The following is a 20,584-nucleotide window of genomic DNA, read 5'->3' as shown; positions in this document are numbered from 1 at the left end:
CTAACTGTGAGAAAGGTGGAAATATTCTCTGATAGTTCTCCATTTCTTCTTTCATGGTACAAATAGCGTACAGTTGTATTACGGTAGACACTGACCAAAGTCTGCAAAAGAGGTCTTTCAGCAGAGAATGCACCGGCAGTACCGGTACGTCTGTGATCTACGTTCATTGACGTATAGAGGGTCCCCACTAAGGAGAGAATTGATTTAATACTTTTACCGAATACAAGCGGATATTTATTTCTAAAATGGTTTATTAAGGTTTAACTGAAAAAATATTTGGTGTTCATTGATCTGCATTGTATTCCCCGTTAGGTTTGGGTGTATTTTTAAGTCGGAGAAAGTCCGAGTATCTGTCCATTCCTGAAAGCTAATGGAGCCTCGTCTCCATTAGCTTTCAGAAATGGACAGATACTCGGACTTTCTCCTATACGAACTGCCACTTTCCACGTGCGTTGTATGCGTGTAAACCCGTATTTCTCCAATACTTCACCAAATGAAATAACTCGCACGTGCTTTGTACCCGTGTTAACCCGTATGTCTCCATTACGTCAGCAAATGTCATACCTTGCACGCTTGGTTTGTATAAACCTGTATGTCTCCATTACTTTAATAATGGTATAAGATGCACGTGATTTTGTGCGCGAAAACCCGTATGTCTCCATTTCTTGAACCACGTGTCAGAAGACAGTCGTAAGGATGGACATCGATAGCTCAGATGATGACGGAATGTTTTTGACCCAGTCAACATACACAACGCAATATTCGGATATATCTTCAGATGAAACTGCTGATAAAGTTATGGTTTGGAGGGTTTTGGTGACAAAATCACTCAGTCGGATGACGAGTTACTGGCATCTTGTATAGTCGCTGAGAAGCAATCACTGATGAAACTACGTATGAAACTGACAAGAAGGGAGGGAACGGGTCGGAGACGTCGGTTACCCACAGTGGCAGTCGTTTTCACGAGCCCGTTCCTGACAACATACTGAATGATCTACAAACCAAAAAGTAAGTACATGTTCCTTTCGGATGTTTACTTTAAAATGATAATGTTAATTCTGTTAGCGATTGTGTTTAACATTTATGACCGTTCTCAGTTTATTGTCTGTCGTCAGTTTCGAACACTTTGGAGTATTTAAAGTTGAAGTTTAGCATATAGTAGTTTATGATACCATATACTCTATATCTTATCATTTGACCTTTCAGGTTTGCCGACAGCACAGTATCAAAAATGAAATGGGCTACAACTTTATTCAGAGAATGGCAAAGTAACAGAAACAACCTAGCAGCGGACACTTCCAGGAACCTAAGCTTCATTATGGTACCGCTGGAGGAAATGAGCGTTGACGAACTGAACTATACTATTTCCAGATTTGTCTGTGAGGCGAAGAAGACGGACGGCACTGATTTCCCGTCTGACACGTTATATGGACTTGTGATCTATCTCCAATTACACATGGACAGCATTGACAAAGCCTACAAGTTCCTAACTGATGACGCCTTTTTGCAAATAAAGAGCACCCCGGATAACATGATGAAACAACGCGCTAAGGATCCATCCAGTAAGCCAGCGGTTCAAGCCGAAGTGATCACGCCAGAGGAAGAGGAAGTTCTATGGGCAAAAGGTGTTCTTGGGAGTGATAACCCTAAGCAATTATTGGACACTATTTTCTACTTGGTTGGGATTAATTTCGCCCTCAAGGGTGGCCAGGAACACCGACATTTGCGCGTCGGAAGGACTTCTCAGTTTTCGTTATCGTCTGATCAACACGGACGTGTTCTGATCTATACTGAGGACGTCTTATCTAAGTCCAATCAGGGGGGCCTTAAGCATCGGAAGTGTAAAGCAAAATCTGTGAGGGCCTATGAGAACGTTGACAAGCCAGAAAGGTGTTTGGTTGAACGCTTTGACAAATATTTAACCCATAGACCACCCCCCAAAACAGACAGTGACCCCTTCTACTTGCGACCATTACGAAATCCAGTGGGCGACGTATGGTACAGCAGTCAAGCAGTTGGCCGCCACAGTCTAGCTGCTACGGAGTCTGACATTTGCCAAAGAGCTGGACTGACCGGACACAGGACCAACCACTCACTACGAGCCACAGCCGCCACTCGTTTGTATGATGCTGGTGTTGACGAGCAATTGATATGCGAGGTAACTGGGCACCGGTCAAGCGCAGTGAGGAGCTATAAGCGTACCAACTCGGCTCAAAGAAGGAAGTTGAGTTCTCTTCTGCAAGGTCAAGCTTCAGTTCCTGTGTCAGCCAGTTCTACCGCCTGTTCTAGTACTAACATAGATAAGTCTGACGACAGTAAAAACAACATTTCTGTTACTGTTAGTGTGAATGTCATCTAACTGTAATTTCTGGGAAAAAATCAAAATAAACGATAAAGTGTGAAGTTATGTTTGTTCTATTTTAGTAATGAGTAATATTCAATGTTAGTAATGGTGACTTTTCTCAGGGAAAGTCTCCATTACTGAAAGGTAATGGACAGATTTGCAATGACCAAGCAGAGCAGGTGTATTTTAACTGGAACTGAAACGGACTCTTCCGATTTGAGGCAGGTCCGAAACAGAGTTTAATCAGACTCCTTACGTTTGTGTGAAACGTTTCCGTGAAATACACCAGACACTTAAAAGAGCAAGAGATATTGCTGAAGCAGTAAAACCTGAGTCAGCAAAAATTGGCTCTTTGGATCCGGGCGCAGGTTTGGAGCCATGATTCTGCCACTAATTCGTCTCAATCAGAAGTTGTCTGATGCGCTGTAGATGCACCAACCGAGAATGGTTGTCTTGTTAACATGACGTCACCTGTGGGCGACCAACCCGTTCGCGAGTCGCGAGTGTCGCCCTGCTGTAGATAACGCCCAGAAACAGACAACCTAGTTTTGATGAAGATACAAATGTCAGGCAACTTAGTGTGCACCATTCTCCATGGAAGTCGGCGAGCCGTGGTAATATGGAAGGGCAATTTAAGCCTAACTGAAACTGGTTTTATGACGACCTGAGAGCTAAGCGATTGCTATGTGCTGTTCACATTAAACCAATCCACATCATGCTGAAATCAGTAACATCCAAACATGCAAACACACAAACACACAAACATCCAAACACACAAACATTCACACATCCAAACACACAAACATCCAAACACACAAACATCCAAACACACAAACACAAAAACATCCAAACACACAAACATCCAAACACACAAACATCCAAACACACAAACATCCAAACACACAAACATTCACACATCCAAACACACAAACATCCAAACACACAAACATCCAAACACAAAAACATCCAAACACACAAACATTCACACATCCAAACACACAAACATCCAAACACACAAACATCCAAACACACAAACATCCAAACACACAAACATCCAAACACACAAACATCCAAACACAAACACACAAACATCCAAACATCCAAAAACACAAACACACAAACATCCAAACAAACATCCAAACACACAAACATCCAAACAAACATCCAAACATCCAAACACACAAACATCCAAACATCCAAAAACACAAGCACACAAACATCAAAACATCAAAACACACAAGCACACAAACACATTCATATAAGAACAGCAAGATATATGTATGTCAACTTCTATATTGTGAATAACACGACGTTTCTGAGCGTATGCTTGCTCCTTCTCCAAAACGTTGTGTTATTCACAATAAAGAAGTTGACATCCATATATCTTGCTGTTCTTATGCATTCCACTTCTAAATGCCCTTCAAAGATTACATTACATTCATATGTTAACAAAACAATCCTTCTCGCCAAATGACTTGAAGAAGTCGATGCAACACGGTGTAAATTCTTCAGTTGTGAAGAGTTCTCCTAAACAGCCCAAGCCTTTAGGATAAATACTCAAACAAACTAGTTTATCAATTACATATTTTGTATTATTAAGTTTTGCAACTCGTTGTCTCGACACAAGCGTGAAGTCATCAGCTGTTAATCAAACCATCTGTATCTGCCTGACGACCCTTTGGCTCACTGGGTCTACTGTATTTTTTCTCATGTAGAATCGCAGAATTTCAGAGTCCTATGAGTGGTCATGTTCTGGCATATCGTCTACACCTGTTCGACCAGTAGCGGCATCTTCCATGGCAGGTTCAAACAATGGATATGTTCAGCGTAAAGAGAACAGGACACATAACATAAAAAATGTCAATACTGTAAAACGTCCTTATCATTAAGGGGCGGTGGGGTAGCCTTGTGGTTTAAGCGTTGACTCGTAACGCTGAAGACCCGGGTTCGATTCCCCACATGGGTACAATGTGTGAAGCCCATTTCTGGTGTCCCCCGCCGTGATATTGCTGGAATATTGCTAAATGCGGCGTAAAACGATACTCACTCACTCTTAATCATTAAAAAGGAAAAGTGCAGGTATGCTATATTAGTACAGATATTTTCGACTACAAAACAGTACAATAAGCTCCCATCGTTACACTTTGTTTTGCTATTATCTCTCCATGCACGTCCGTTACAGATGTTCAGATCTTAGAGTTTATATCCAAACGTTTTCCTTTTTGATCATCTCGATTTCCCTTCCCTGTATCTTAGCAAATTCAAGTTATAATCTTGGGGGTCTAATTATGTAGTCAACACCCACTATAATAACCCACAGCAATATTACCAGTTTTAGCATTAAAAGTAAACACGGTGAGAAACCTAACACATTTCTGGAAACAGTTTCCTGTTATATCTAGCCAGGCAGGGTTGAACCACTTACTGCCGAGGTTCAGAGAGAGATAGGTCATTGGTCCTTTGTTAATATACTATTCAAACTTTGCTAAGGATCAAATCATTGATTCAACAGAAAACTATTATGTGGGGTCTAATTTGGTTTAAGTATCTAAGCTCATTGTAAGCATGGATCCTAGGTTTCAGTATGTCACTGCATCTTGTGGATCCCATACCTGCTATTGACAGGTGTTGTGTACTTGTCAGTGACTGGTTCCATGATTTTTCAAAATGGTTGATTGGTGCCACGGAAACTATTTTTATGGTTACTCATGTATCAGGTGCATAAGGTTAGATTAAAGTGACTGTTTGCCTAAAGAGGTGCTACCATATCATTATTTATCAAGTTTTAAATGGATACAATTTCAAATTATAGATCTATGTTTAAGTAAAGTTGGGAATTTTTGTGATCCTTAGCAAAGTGTGAGTCGTATATATGCACTGTTTCGTCGATAGAGTCCACGCCAGATTTGTCAACAGTGAATAAAACAATAATGCATTAATACTTGCTGTGTGGTAATCATGTGTTGAATAAAAGTTGAATATAAAATACATGTACTCATCTTCCAGTAGACATCGTTAAAAGAAAAACAAAGGCGACAAAGTCCTATCCAAAGCTATTGGACATCTTTGCTAAAAGCAGCGTAGAATGTATAGTGATTGCATCGTCAGCAAGAACTGTTAAATAGGGATGATACTGTGTGTTAGTGAAGACATACCCACCCTACAGGTTGTACCCGTCACAAACGCACAAAGACAAGTCAATTCCTCCACAGGCGACCACAGTTGGGTTGCGTATTTATTGGAGGTTGTGTTGAATTGACGGATTACACAGAGTGGATTTGCCCAGAGGACCACATTATAGTGTTGGAATTCGCAATAGACAGATGACGGATTACACAGAGTGGATTTGCCCAAGAGGACCCGAGATTACGACGGATTACACAGAGTGGATTTGCCCAGAAGACCCCATAATAGTGTTGGAATTCGCAATAGACAGATGACGGATTACCAGTCCCACTCCCAAGACTAACCCAGTGGAGATCCTGACCCCGAGCAAATCTAGTTGCTTGCTTCGGCAGAAGGGGAAATTTAGAGCTTTAGCATTGCAGAAGGGCCTAGGCAGAAGGGGAAATATAACGGTTAAAGGACTGTGAGACAGACTGTATAGGTGGGCGGTGTCATAACCACACGTTTTGTTTGACAGAAGTTCATATAAGACGGATCACGGTACTTTAATCAGATGTCAGTGACAGTACACATACTGCACCAGTGAAGATCCGAGCAACCCATGTTTGTCATGAGAAGCGACTAACGGGATCGGGTGGTCAGGCTCGCTGACTTTGCTGACACGTGTCATCGTATCCCAGTTGCGTAAATATATGCTCATGCTGTTTATCACTGGATTGTTTGGTCCAGACTCGATTATTTACAGACCGCTGCAATATAGCTGGAATATTGCTGAGACCGGCGTTAAACAATAACCAAACAACAAAACGGGAATACCACATGTAGTGTACTACCGCACGAACATAGATGTAACATATACTTGTTTGTCAAATATTAGGAGTAAGATGTTGTTGTCTAGAAAATAATTATTTTCGATAATGCAGTAAAGGATAGCTAAGGGTTCAGCTTCTAAACAATAGAATTGTTCAGTGGGCATGTTAGACAAGTTAATATTCACTCAACACTCGAGTTGCTCTTGAATTACGCCATCTTGAGTGAGGAGGTGTCGCGACAAGCATTCAGTTCCATCTTCCTCTAGAAAGCCCTGAACCGACCAGTTCAGGCCTTCCTGATAGGCGGAACATCATTTCTGGCTTGTAGTGGTATGACTGGGTGAGTGAACGAGTTTACTTTTACGCCGCAGTCAGCAATATTCCAGCTATATGGCGGCGGTCTGTAAATAATAGAGTCTGGACCAGATAATCCAGGGATCAACAGCATGAACATCGACCAGCGAGCCTGACGACCCGATCCCAGTAAGTCGCCTTTTACGACAAGAATGGGTTACTGAAGATCAGTTCTAACCCGGTTACGTTGTAGTGGTATGAACAGTAATACTGTGTCCATTTATGTAGCGCCAAACTCAAGTCATGATCATGATCATACCGCTAACAATCAATAGCCCAGCACATTGTTACCTTGGAGAACTCTAGCAGCCTGTTAGGCTCTAGAAGGTTATTGTCAAATGACCGGGTACCCATGTTTCTGCTGGATGAACAGAGGCAATTTTGAACAAACCTAATTGCCTAAGGTGAGACCACATGTGTCACATTTGCTTCATTGTGGGGCAGGACTCAAGTCCCAGTAACTATCAGGGGTCAAACTGCCAAACACGGTCACCCATCCGAGGACTCTCCACATTCAACGTTGCTTAACTTCACCTGCTTTGTGACCTGAGCTCTCTACATATTCTCATTACCCTGTTTTTATCTCACTACATGTCCGGACAACCCTTAGTCTGTTCGGTAGTATATAATTTCACTTTAGTTTAGGGATTAATTGTTTAATAAGTCAGAGAAGATTAGGATTAACTCTGCTTTGAACAAAATTTCAGTTATGTCTAAATGCTAACAATAGTTGAACTAACTGGTATACCCCTGGTATGTTGACGTGTGTTACAAAGGCACCGTGTATGTAATTCATGCAGATTCAATTCAATTCTTTATTACAGAAGTGTAGGTCATCGGCCCATAACTACATAGGTTACATTTACATGGCAAAGCATGGTGTGTACAGTATAGATTGATAATTTTTAACATCTTAGATACATTGCATGATAGATAAAGCTAGCTAAGTTATTTATAAGTTTACAATCTGATGATGACATGAGGAGTTTGAATTTGGCTTTACTTGGGTTGATACAATAGGTTTTAGGTAAATGGTTCAAGCGGAGCTGTTGGAATTTGGAACACACGAGGAGAAGATGGTATTCATCCTCAATATAACCTTCATCGCACTGTAAACATAATCTATCATTTCTATCTATATTATAATACCTTCCATTTTCTATACGTAACTGATGTGAAAAACATCTAAACTGAGCGAGTGCTACTCTAAACTTTTTAATGTTAATCACATTTAAATACAATTCCCTGGACAATGATATTTTGAAGTAAGAATAAAACATAGATTTGCTGCCATTTTGAAGTGAACTATACCAATTCTGTTCATGAATACATTTAAGTCGACTCACAAATTCAGATAAAAACGAGGTAGGAGAAAAAACAGATTGCTGTTCCCAAACAAAACCAAAACCCAAACTGTACAGCAGATCTCGACACTTCGACGCCCAATTAAATTTATTATGATCTAAAGCCATTAACATCATATGATAACATTTTTTGGGATGACGAGAATCAGACATACTCAATAATTTTAACCAATACTTTATTACCCTTTTATATGCTAGGATATATAGGGGATACCGCCCACATTCACCACGAGCTATATTATTAGTTGTAGAGATCTTAACGCCTAAAAACCGTTTGCAAGCCAATGTGTGCACAGATTCAACATAATCATTCTGACAGAATCCCCAGACCTCGGCACCATACAGCAGAATAGGAGCTATTTTCATATCAAATATCTTAAAGTATAATTCATGAGATATATTACCAAGCTTAAAAAAATAGGTCTGCCGACATGCCAACCGGCGAAGGCGACCTCAAAAGCACCAAACACAACAACAACAACCAAGCTTACTTATATTTTTAAGAACACCAAATAATGCCTTTTTACATTGCAAAGCTGCATTAGAACAATGACTAGACCAAGACAAGCCCCTTGTGAATGTTATACCTAGATACGTATATGAAGTTACCGCTTCCAACTTCCTTCCATTATAAAACCAACTTTCTCTTTTTGATAAAATACCACCTTTCTGAAAAACGACAACTTTTGTCTTATCCAAATTGACCTCAAGACCGTATTCTATACAAAACCTTTCTAAAACATCGATGCGCTTCTGTAGCCCTCCAATAGTATCAGATATAAGTCCGATGTCATCCGCAAAAAGAAGAATAAATATTTGAATATCATCAGGATGTAATTGAATACCAGGACCTGAACTTCGTTCTACCTCAACAGCCAACTCGTTGATAAAAATCGAAAACAACAGAGGGCTAAGGACACAGCCCTGACGAACACCACGTGAACAAGGGAAAAATCCTGACAACACATTATTAAATTTTACGCTAGCCTTAACGGATCAATAGTTGGACTGTATAGAGTTAACCATTTTGGGGAACACCTCTAGATTTCAAAACTGACCATAATTTCAAACGACAGATTATGAGTTACAGAAGCTTGGTGGGGTAGCGTGATTGTAAAGTCTACATTTGAAACAAATATATTAAACATTACTATTCAGACTAAGAGTGATAGTACGAACTTTAGCCGAGGTTTGTTGTGTAAGGAGACATACGTATAGACGTGTACTCACAAAGACAGGAGTTCACCAGTAACACCAGGAATCCAAACAGTCTGACGGTCTCCATGGCTGGCGACAAGTGGTGTGGTGATATCAGTGCACAGTTCCCGTTCAAATGTGATTTCAATTTATGATTATTTTCTATCTTCCTTGCTGAACATCATTTGGTTGGTTTCACTTGGCATGTCCGCTTAATGTGTGATCGTTTGTTAGATAAGGCACTGTTTCAGATTCGAAAATACTTTCACAATGAGATCACCACGAACGTGTGTCACTGCAAAATATGCTACTCAAAATTTTCTTTAGGATCACGTTTTCATGATATAATAATTCAACAAATAAAGATTGAAGAATCCCGGTACATAGTTTTCAGGTAACCTTTATGAACCTGTTGAGAAGACAGAGGAAAACAGTTATAAGTACAATGTGCAAGACCTTACTTTGACTCTACTGACACACTTAGAAATGGTCCATGGCACTGGCATTTCTAATGAGACACTGTGAGACTGCAGCCCGTATATACGGAGCGCATACCTCTGCACACAACGTCCATTTGGACAGGGTTTAATATCATGTCATTTGGGCTGACCAGGACAACTAATTTAAAAGGTAAAAAAAAAGAAACGCACAGACCAAAGTTAAGGAAATGTATTAAATGTATTTAAGTGTACGTAAGTGGATTAAGCTTGAACTTAGATGAAGGAAATTCGACACACGGATGAACATATGTATCGCTGTCATTGTCACCATTAATTCAGTTCACTCACTGCACATGTAGAGACACAAGTCGTCGGATTTGTGCTTGGGGAACTCTACGCCATTCTTCCTGCAATGCGTTAGCAAGTTCTTCAAGTGTTTGAGGACAATGGTGACGTTTACGGACGCGTCGATCAAGTTCGTCCTATAGATGCTCAATCAGTTCAGATCAGGCGATTTGGAAGGCCAGGGAAGACCACTGACGTTTGCATTGGCGAGAGTGAACCTGTTACACGAGCTGTTTGGGGTCGAGCGTTGTCGTGTTAAAACAGCTCCCTCTAGCGGTTAAAAAGAGGGAGGAGGTGAGGGAGCAGGAATTGGCCGACGTAACGATTTGCTGTAGCATTGCCTTTAACCACCACTAGCTCTGATCTACCCGTGTAGGACACGGCTCCCCACACCATGACGTTTTGTGCACCAAATCTGTCCACCTGTTGGACTCAGTTCGGCTAACAACGTTCGTCGACGTCGGCAGACACGTTGTCTCCCATCCTATCGTTGCAGGAGGAAACGCGATTCAACGTCTAAGCCAAACACATCGCCAGTAAACCATGCCTGTACCCTGTTGCGCTATTGGACGGTGTAGTCGTGTTAGGACAGGTCCAACGTTTGTTCAATGGAATGAATCAGTCCGGGCCTTTCTCCGTCTAAAATGTTCATTCTATCTAATCCGACCATGATGACTCGTACATACTGACGGCACTGGATCTGACACACAGTCCCGTCAAGTTTGTGTTCGTTGTCAACATAGATTTGGTGACTGGATTACAGTCCTTATAGACATTAGACAGACATATTTTCTAACGTTGAAATATTTATGTCTGTCTCATAGAATAGTTCAACGTTTTAAATGCCAGATACGTAAATCAAATCACTGCAGTCATTCAGATAATGTACAAACTATATACATAATGGATGTATGTAGTTTTCATTCATTCATTCATTCATTCATCCACTACGGGAATCCGAGTTGTCATGTCATGTCATACAGCCTATGAGTAAGGCTGAGTGAGAGGGTGTGGTTTTTTTCGCGGCTTTTAGCAATATTCCAGTAATATCACTGTGGGGACACCAGAAATGGGCTTCACTCATTGAACCCATGTGCTGAATCGAACCCGGGTCTTCAGCATGACGAGCGGACGCTTTAACCACTGGGCTACCCCACCGCCCCTTTTGTCTTGAATCAGAGACACCACAAAGACACACACGCCACCACGACCACACCACTCACACTACAAACACACACACACACACACACACACACACACAACAACACACACAACACAACACACACACGACACACACACGACAAACACACCACCACCTCACCACCACTACCACACCATATACACTACAACACACACACACACATACACACACAACACAAACACACACACACGACAAACACACAACCACCACACCACACACCACACCACCACTACGCCACACATGAGCGCATGCGCACATTGCTAATGTTGAGCATAATATAGAACAACACACACAGTCTAACAAATTACTTCAACATGCCAAAAGGTCATCAAAAACAATGTCTTCTAAATAACATGGAAGGAGAACAATATATGGATTTAAAGTAATTTATTTCCGTGAGAGCGACGTTTCGGTGTAGGTTTCAACACCGTTATCAAGCAAGTGGTGAACAGTATAATGACAGCGAGGCATGTATACACGTGTGAGGAGATGTTTGAATAGTACATTGTGGAATAGGCCTGCAATAGCACAGCTACTTCTTCTTCTAAATAATAGTTCAATAAACATATTTTCAAGCAAAGCTAAGCTGTGACTCTCATTTAGCAAGTCTTCCTAAACTGGTTTATCGAGTCTGCCGGTGAATAGGCACCAGGTAGTAATCGTTGGGTCCTGCCCGGGCATGGTCACATGGGTCATCAGGCATGTGGTAGTGAGGTTCATCTCCATCTGGTGATCCTGTTGGCTGCTGGACACGTGACTCGGCCAGCTGAGAGCAGTGGGCCTCTCCGTTATCCTCACCTTCATTAGACCTGGAACCCGAGTGTCCTGATCTCCTGGAACACAGCAGTGCTTCACAGTTACTCTTCCACAACTGACGACTATTGCTGTCATACGCCTAGTTTAGTTCATATCAGTGTTACCATGTCAATATTTTAGAGAACAATAGCGTTGGCGTAAGGCTACAGAAGACATAAGAGAACTATATGCATGTGTACATCTCAACCATGTGTTTACATGGGGACAGCTGTTTGATGTTAAATCTCAGTTCCGCCAGTGTTTACTTACCTTTTAACAAGAGTACCCAGGATAAAACCTGTAAAGACCATTCCTGCCACAAAGCCCACACACACAAAAATAATGTGTTCACCTGGAATGAAAGTTAAATGTTTATACATCATGCTGACAACATCAGCAACAGCAACAACAACAACAACAACAACAACAACAACGACGACAACAACAACAACATGTTGATGAGACTGTATTGAGATGTCAGGCCACAGGGCAAGTGCCTGTATATGATGCCAAGAAATAATGCAGTTCATAAAAAAATGTTCTTTTTAGTGGATGAGTATGTATGCCGCGGTATGCAACATTACAGCAACATCACGGTAAAACACATCAGAAATGGGCTTCACACATTGCCCCCCACGTGGGGAATGGAACCCGGAATTTTGGCGTGAGAAGCGAACGGTCAAAGCACTCGGCTACCCCAACGCCTCCTTAAGTACAAGTGCCAACACTTGAAGTGATATTTATATGTGTATGTTTGTAACATTCTTCACCTGAGGAGGAGGATCGTGGCAGCACAGGTATGCTGTTGGATTCTGAAACAAAGTCTAATGTCAGGTTATAGAATGGGAATGAGTTACATGTCCTCATAGAGAAAATGACATCATTTGCACAAAGACGTTGACAATTCAGTTATAACCTAGTGGAACTGGTGTCCTCATTCATCGTTTTTATTGAAGATTCCTCATGTGCAATATAGCGTCACAAGAATTTATTACCTGTTCATATACAATAAACACTGTAATACATACACCCTATAATTTGATTTACATTTTCGTTACTGTCCAAACAAATAATGCACTGCCAAACATATTCAAATCCCATGAACGTCAACTTTTACGTCAAAGAAGTCAACTTTCATGTTTACAGTATACCACCGCCAAATGTCTCCACTATGATGATAGTAGTACTGACCTGTAAGTGTCACCTTCCTTGTGTAGTTGCCATGAAGTTAGCTTTCTACACATATTTTCTAATATAATTATGAAAAAAAGTATTCGTGGAATAGGAATAAATTAATAGAATCTCCCATTCACACTGCATATATATTATGAAATTTTCACTCCAAGAAGCACCTAACAAGCACATATGATTATACATTACACATACTCGACATATGTATGGTTTCCACACAGCTGTATGTCGATACTAAAAACGTTTCGATTTCCTGTTGGCTTCAATGTATCTTACGGACAATGAGTGTAGGAGATTAGACAGGTGGATATAGGGAAGGACATACCCTCACATGTGACTGTGACTTTAGTACTGTTGTAGCCTGTAGAAAAAGAAGCTTATTAAGTCACGGAAGCATTTTGATTCAATAGTGAATATTTTAAGCTGTCATCACTCGTTATAAACTCATTACAGTCTGGCGTAAAATAACTACCTTTCACTCTCATCCATATCTTGTCAGGGAGATGGTCTGGGACAACATCCATGTGTAGACTCCACTCCGACTGCCTCATCCTTATGTCCTCCATGAAGTGGAGTGTCTGCTGACCACCGTGGGCTGTGTACACTGACCGTGTCCTGTCCCTGATGGTCAGTCTGGTCCGGTTGCTGTTGCCCAGTCTCATGTCCAGTAGGGTGACCTGGCTCGCTGCTCCACTGACTGTACAGGTACAGGTGCTTGTTCCCAGAGCTGACATCCTCAGTGGGTTGCTGCTGATGTAGACCTCGTTCTCTGTCTGTGTCTCACTGTCGCACAATACGACGCTGGCGACTTGTTCTGAAAAGCAATGCACGAGTGTCACAGCCAAGATATGATTTTGTCACATATAGTGGTTTTTCCTGAAAACGCAAAACGCAGCATATATATCTTAACGGTTGGTAGCTCAAAAACGGTTCACTACATTACACCCACGTGAGGCATCGAACCCGGGTTATCGGTGTGACGGGCGAACACTTTAACCACGTGACTACCCCGGCGCTCCTCAGAGTGTATTATTGGAGGGATGCTACCCTGCTAACATGGCTCATTGTGAGATTAAGAGTTGTTGTACGCTATTTTGTATGGATAACTAGAATATGATATTGATGGAAGTAAGTTGGTTTCTGTTTAAACCTAAGTTTAATCCCTACCGTGCGAATTTGTATACCTTACATCATTATGTTATGCATTTGTCTACCCCCAGGTTTATGCATTAAGTCTAAATTGCTACTCAAGAAGTTTGTAAATCACTAACTATACATTATTATTCAATGTGTACATTCATTCATTCATTCATATGTATTTGTATACCTATGAATCTTTTCAAACCATTATATGAAATGTACCACCACAAGGCGTTCACGCCACAAAACACTCTGTATTGCCATGTACTCTCGGCCTCATGGCCTCATATACGAATAAAGTCTGTCTGTCAGTTTGTTTATGTAGGCAGACGTTCTGTTGGGTAGTGTGAAAAAGTATACCAACACCCCATATTTTTCATAGTATCAGCATAGCAAAGGAACATATCAAAACCTTAGTTTAGCTTATTATATGGATAAACTGACGCTCAAGGAATAATTAATTAGTTAATATAAACGGTAAAAGAACGAAAAACTGTAGTTTTTTATAGATGCAAACATGGCAAAAACAGCGACTCATTTTGTAGTGCCGATAACTATAGTCGTATGACGTTAACACCTATAGCTACGGTCATTTTCATTGTTCTGACATACAATACTCCAGAAATCACATACGTATCAATAACCGAACACAATGTCAACATCCGCCAACTGCAGTAACATCCATCTTCCTCATTGACTTTATCAGACGTTGAACTTGACGTTGAGGTCTTGCTTTCCATTCATGATGGAGGGCCTGCTCCAATACATCAAACATTTGTACTGTAGGATCTCTCTGTCGTATTCTGCGACCGATAATGATCCAAACGTACTCCATGCAATTGAAATCTTCGCGGGCCAAAGTAGAATAGGTGCCGCCTCTTGACGTACGAAATCACACGTCCATTAAGACTGGCCTTGTGTTGAGGGGATGGTCATCGAAATGTGGAACAACAACCCAGTGATGTACTGCTGTCCATTCAGACTTTGTCTGATCGCCAAGTGAGCAATGAATGAGCCCCCGCCAAACAGTACTTCCTAAAATATATTCCTTTGTGCATATGCAGTGTCTCTGCCACTCCAAACAATCGCCTATCAGTCATTTACAAAAGAAATCGCCAACGGATCCTAACCCATAACTTTCAAGTTCCACTGACGTCGACCTTGACACCAAGCTTGATCGTCACAAGGCCAAGTGAGCAATGAATGAACCCCTGCCAAACAGTACTTACTCAAAGATATTCCGTTGTGCATATGCAGTGTCTCTGCCACTCCAAACAATCGCCCATCAGTCATTAACAAAAGAAATCGCCAACGGACCCAAACCCATGACCTTCAAGATCCAGTGACGTCGACTTTGACACGAAGCTTTATGCGCTGTTTAGTGCTCTGGGCATAACAACGGACGTCTGATAGGTCGCCTGGCTCTATACTTCGCCGATTTTAGGCGATTTCGGACTGATCTGTTCGACAAACGACAATGTGGAAGCCACTGTTTTTAATAAACCACTTGACAATTTATGAAGGGTTTTATCCTTCCAAGAAGTAGTCAGTCGCGGTGGACCTAAATGCTGGCGGTACTTAACGTCATTAGTTTGCTAATGTCATGTAGCCATTCGGCTGATGGTCGATGCAAACCAGTAACTTGCCATCTTTGAGCAGTTGTCAGCTGAGGAGATCCCATAGTTGCTCATCAACAACGAAATCGACTGATTTTCCAAGTTATTGAGCTTATTACTAAGTTATTGCACGTGATTTGATCGTAGCACATGCATATCTAAACATGCGCACGAAGGGTAAAACTAATCATGCAAATAATATAATTATGAAATGAATAGCAGCATAAAATTCATAGGGGTTGCGATACCATATTTGTGTATGCATTGTGGTTGTGATCATAAAAACGGTATTCGTGCTAGGTAATTGTGAAGAAGTTGGAAGAGTGGTTCATTAGACAGACACAGAGGTGGGTTTATTGGTTCAAACTGACATGTCCAGTAAGTCATTACATTGAATTACCTACCATGAGGGATAAACACGCACGGAGAAGCCTTACCACTGTAAAGTCCTGCACTTCACATTCACGCAGCTTGTCAGAGCAGGCCTATTGTACAAGCGTTATGAAGTTAATACAACCAGAATTCCCATACAGACTGATGTAGCTGGACATGGGTGGTGTTTGTAGGGGCGGGCAGGGGAACCGCTGAACAAAAACTACGATTTTAGGATTGCTCAATTTTAAGACGTTATTGAGCTTTGAATAATTAGTGTAATATAGTTTAGAATACATGTATAGTTAGAGTTAAAGTGAAAGGTAATTTGATGTAACTAAACACAAACAGGTGGTAACATGACACAAACTAAAGTGAACGCAGTCTAGTTTCTGCCACAATCTCCCACAATCTCACGGTATGTTCGGTAATAACTGAAAAAAACATAGATCAAGGGAAAATGGAAATGACATAGTTTTGAATATTACAGTCATCAACTCAAGATGGTAAATATTTAAGTTCGGCAAACCCCACTATCAGCAGAATAATAAGTAATGGGCCTGTATGGCGAAATCCTTACCTTTAACACACTGATTCATTACCACCAGGTGTGACGGGTGTCTGTTCCCCTCTCCGACTGGAAGGTCCTTGAGTCCATGGATAGAGGACGTCTTGTCACTCTCCAGGATGCAGTACCTCTTCTGACTACACTCCTCCAGAACCTCCCTCATCGCTGCCTCGTAGGCCGTCTTCTCCTGCACATCCGTAGTGTTCAATAGGCATTTCCCAATGTCATAATAGTTATCACGGGCTGATTCTCTACAGGAACTGGGGTCCTCTTCGTCAGGTGAGTGTACTCTTTGCAACAGCGCTTGTATCAAAAGTGTTTGATTTCTAGGACACATGATCTGTTTACTTCTTTCATTGTAACAAAGGTTGTTTGTTTGTCCTTTCAGGTCTGCGAGATTAACCTTTTCACAAACGATGGAACCTGAAATACAGCAGACGTCAATGAACAAACTTCTCAGAATGATGTCAGTGTGAAGAGTGAGTTGCTGATTCTCCGTACGGCATATCACGGAATGTCAACTGTTTCTTACAAATAATAACTGAAAATTGATTAGAATTGGTCTACAGCAACAACTCGTTGTAACGGGGTCAGGAGGTGAGACTGGATTACTTGGTTGATACATGTCAAGGTATCCAAGTTGCACAGATGAGTAGTGTCAACCCATGTGTGGTCGAGACACCGCGGCTTTCAGGAAGTACGTGACCTTGACTACCAGTTGTGCGACTTCCATATTTGTAGGAGCCACGGTGGCTGAGGGGTAGATCACTTACTTTGTGTGCTGGTTGTAGTAGGTTCGAATCCAGGATGGGACTAAATCCCCCCAAAGTACTAGAATCTGTACTTTATTGAGAAAGTGGTACCCCAAATATAACATGTTACAGGAATGTATAACTTTCGGACGTAAATAATGGTGTGGAAGTTGCGTTAATTAGATGGTGTGGAGGTCAAGTCTCATCTGGAAAGTATAAACACAACACAGATATTCTGCCATGGTACATACAGATCATGTAGCAGTATTTAAGACTATACAAGGGGCAACCACATGCCCATATTATCTCACATTACATCAAGGCCAACAGATTGTATTACCACACTATTGTATACCGCCATTGTAATCACTTTGCGGTAATTTCTATTGCATTGTAAACTTAGTTAATGCCGTACTGTAATTTACGTTTATTACATTTCTCCGTTTGCTGGTTTTACACTGTATCAAAGATTTTGTACTGGAGAATATCCCTGGCCTATCACGTGATCCTTTGTAATCGTCACAGTACAAGCATTTCACAATATAACAACATTTCAGTAACAAGTAAGTACAATTAAAACAACATTCATTTTATTCATAACAAATATCTGAGTCCAATTTGATTAAGATTAAGATTAAGTCCGACTTAAGATTAGTGAGTGACTGTGAAATACTGATGAGACGAGAGATCCGGCCCAACCACTGACTCTCGTCACAAACACATGCAAAGGCTATACCATGGGACAAGTGGAAATAAAGAAATGCACTGAACATAGTTTTTTTATTTCCTCCACACATCTTCTCGTGTACTCAACGCTAATTTAACGCATGAATAAAATATTACATGACACATGAGTTCAGAGAAAAAATGAGATTGAACTTGGAAACACTATGTCCACCTATTTGGTGATGTGGGTATCAAGATAGTGTAATGTGGGTTAAAGCACCACGATTATTACCGCATCGCAGTAGAGGAGATTTTTTCAGAGACCCTTCTCCAGCAAACACACCCGTTCGGACCTTGCCTCACGTACACAACAAATGTTCAGGAGAAAACGTTGAAGAGTGTATTGAAATATTCAGTCACATCAACACCTATCTAGCCCTTGTAGTGACGTCATGTCTGTTCGTCAGAATGCTTACACTACCGTCAGAAACAAGGCATGTGAGAGCAGTGGTATGCAAGTTAGATTTTAACCTCTATAGGTAGCATCATTTTCTCCTGGTAAGTTGTTTTGAATAATATTTACTGAACATGTACCAACGTTTTGTCTCAATGAAGCGGCTATGGAAAAGATTCATATGCTAATATGAACATTTATGCTAACAACTATTTATCTTCACTGATGCGTGAATTACCCTTTCAACCTACTGAAAATACCCTCTACCGATGCTATCTAATCTCGAATAATTGTGTCTGGGTAGAATATAGATAAATGAACTGTGTTCAGTGTGGTGGTTTCCAACTTCCATTCGAAATCTGTAAAATTCAATTGAAGCCACGAAATTTCTAAACTGAAAAGAGTTTTAATTTAATTCTACCTCGCTGGTGGCCAGGAAGAACACATCTCAGATGTTAGAACTATGAGTGTTGTTCCGACCAGGAGTGAGTAAGTGAGTGAGTGTGGTTTAACCCCGTCAAGGAGTGAGTGAGTGAGCTTTGTTTAACCCCTTCAGACAACACTTTCTGTTATACTATCGGGAGGAAGTGATGCACGCCTCTGACGTTTGGAACAATGACAATAGAACTTGGGTCAGAGTCGATCTCAGGTAAATGTGCTTGTCGGGGATACGACTGGGTCATCCATGTTGGAAAGACAACTGTAGTGATAGCCACGTACTATCATTCTCTACAAGCAGATATTTGATTAACAGCAGAAATTGTTCTTCACGCTCATTAATCTACTCACCAGAACAATAGGACACCATTAGTACCAGTAGTGTTGTTGACACCCTCATGGGCCTCATGGTTGGTGGCACACACCAGGGGTTGTGGCGTCAAAACATTTCCCGTTTTCTACACTCGGGTAAAACCGTTGACGGGGATTATTTCCGGCTTTACAGGCACACTGTCACGCCACACTTCTCTTCAAAGCAATATTTTATTTCTCTCATTAGTACTAACTATCCATCCCCAGCTTATTCCGAAAAAATACGTATTAAGATTACAAGATGAAATTAAAAGTTTGAATGAATTAAATGCAACGTTACATTAAATCGACTCGCGCGCTTAACCGACCAAACTTTATTTCAAGCGAACCCCATAGAGTTATGTCCCCGTGGAACGCTCTTTACGAATATGCTATAGTGCAGTGGCTTAGGTCCGAAAGCATGAAACTTCGCAAAATGCTGGGGAATATCATGCTAAGACATATTTTTTGGGGGCGCCCGATTTTGGGGCCCACTTTCCGATTAAATTCAAGATGGCGTCCAAGATGGCCGCCAAAATCAAAGATTTCCACTTCTAACACTATTTGACTTTCCCCGCTGCATTATAACAGAAAACCTTCCACAGTGCTAGGGAAAATTATGACAAAACATATTTTTCAGTGTGCCCGATTTCTTGGGCCTATTTTCCCCAAAAATCAAAGAGTGCTGAAGTCCACCCAGAATGGTCGACGACTAAAAAAAATCTTCATTTGTTGCAATATATGAATATATTCGTCGTTCAAAGGGCTATTGAGGCGGTGGGGTAGCCTAGTGGTTAAAGCTTTCGCTCGTCTCGTCGAAAACCCGGGTTCGATTCCCCACATGGGTACAAAGTGTGAAACCCATTTATGGTGTCCCCGCCGTGATATTGCTGGAATATTGCTAAAAAGCAATACAGATGTAGTGCTGTCAAACACAGCTTATGAAAACACATCTGAGTCTTTGTCCACAGGTTGGAATGGATGCTGTGCAGGAAAAGGAAATCTCTCAGTCACATCCTCACAGGATATCGAAGTCTTCCAAGCAATTTTCTTGCCTT

The 20,584-nt window shown here is 41.2% G+C and overlaps 1 protein-coding gene across 4 annotated transcripts in view; it reads right to left on the bottom strand.

The window, feature by feature from the left end:
* LOC124263734 overlaps positions 1-19,750 on the bottom strand; it is a 45,294-nt gene extending 25,544 nt beyond the window's left edge. For 2 of the 4 annotated variants that reach the window (XM_046698398.1, XM_046698399.1), the window contains exons 1-3: positions 19,527-19,750; positions 16,878-17,288; positions 13,642-13,983 (exon numbers count right to left, since the gene is read on the bottom strand). In XM_046698398.1, the coding sequence (XP_046554354.1) occupies positions 13,642-13,983; positions 16,878-17,288; positions 19,527-19,584 (811 nt within the window). In that variant the 5' untranslated portion in view covers positions 19,585-19,750. Of the gene's footprint in view, positions 1-13,494; positions 13,531-13,638; positions 13,984-16,877; positions 17,289-19,526 lie in introns of all 4 variants that reach the window. The other 2 variants (XM_046698400.1, XM_046698401.1) reach the window with 2 other exon arrangements.
* Positions 19,751-20,584: the final 834 nt, after the last annotated feature.

The sequence above is a fragment of the Haliotis rubra genome, unplaced genomic scaffold (genome assembly GCF_003918875.1).
Source record: "Haliotis rubra isolate DU_JTF1 unplaced genomic scaffold, ASM391887v1 Scf897, whole genome shotgun sequence".
Classification (NCBI taxonomy): domain Eukaryota; kingdom Metazoa; phylum Mollusca; class Gastropoda; order Lepetellida; family Haliotidae; genus Haliotis; species Haliotis rubra.
This window is presented reverse-complemented; position numbering and strand designations above follow the sequence as displayed.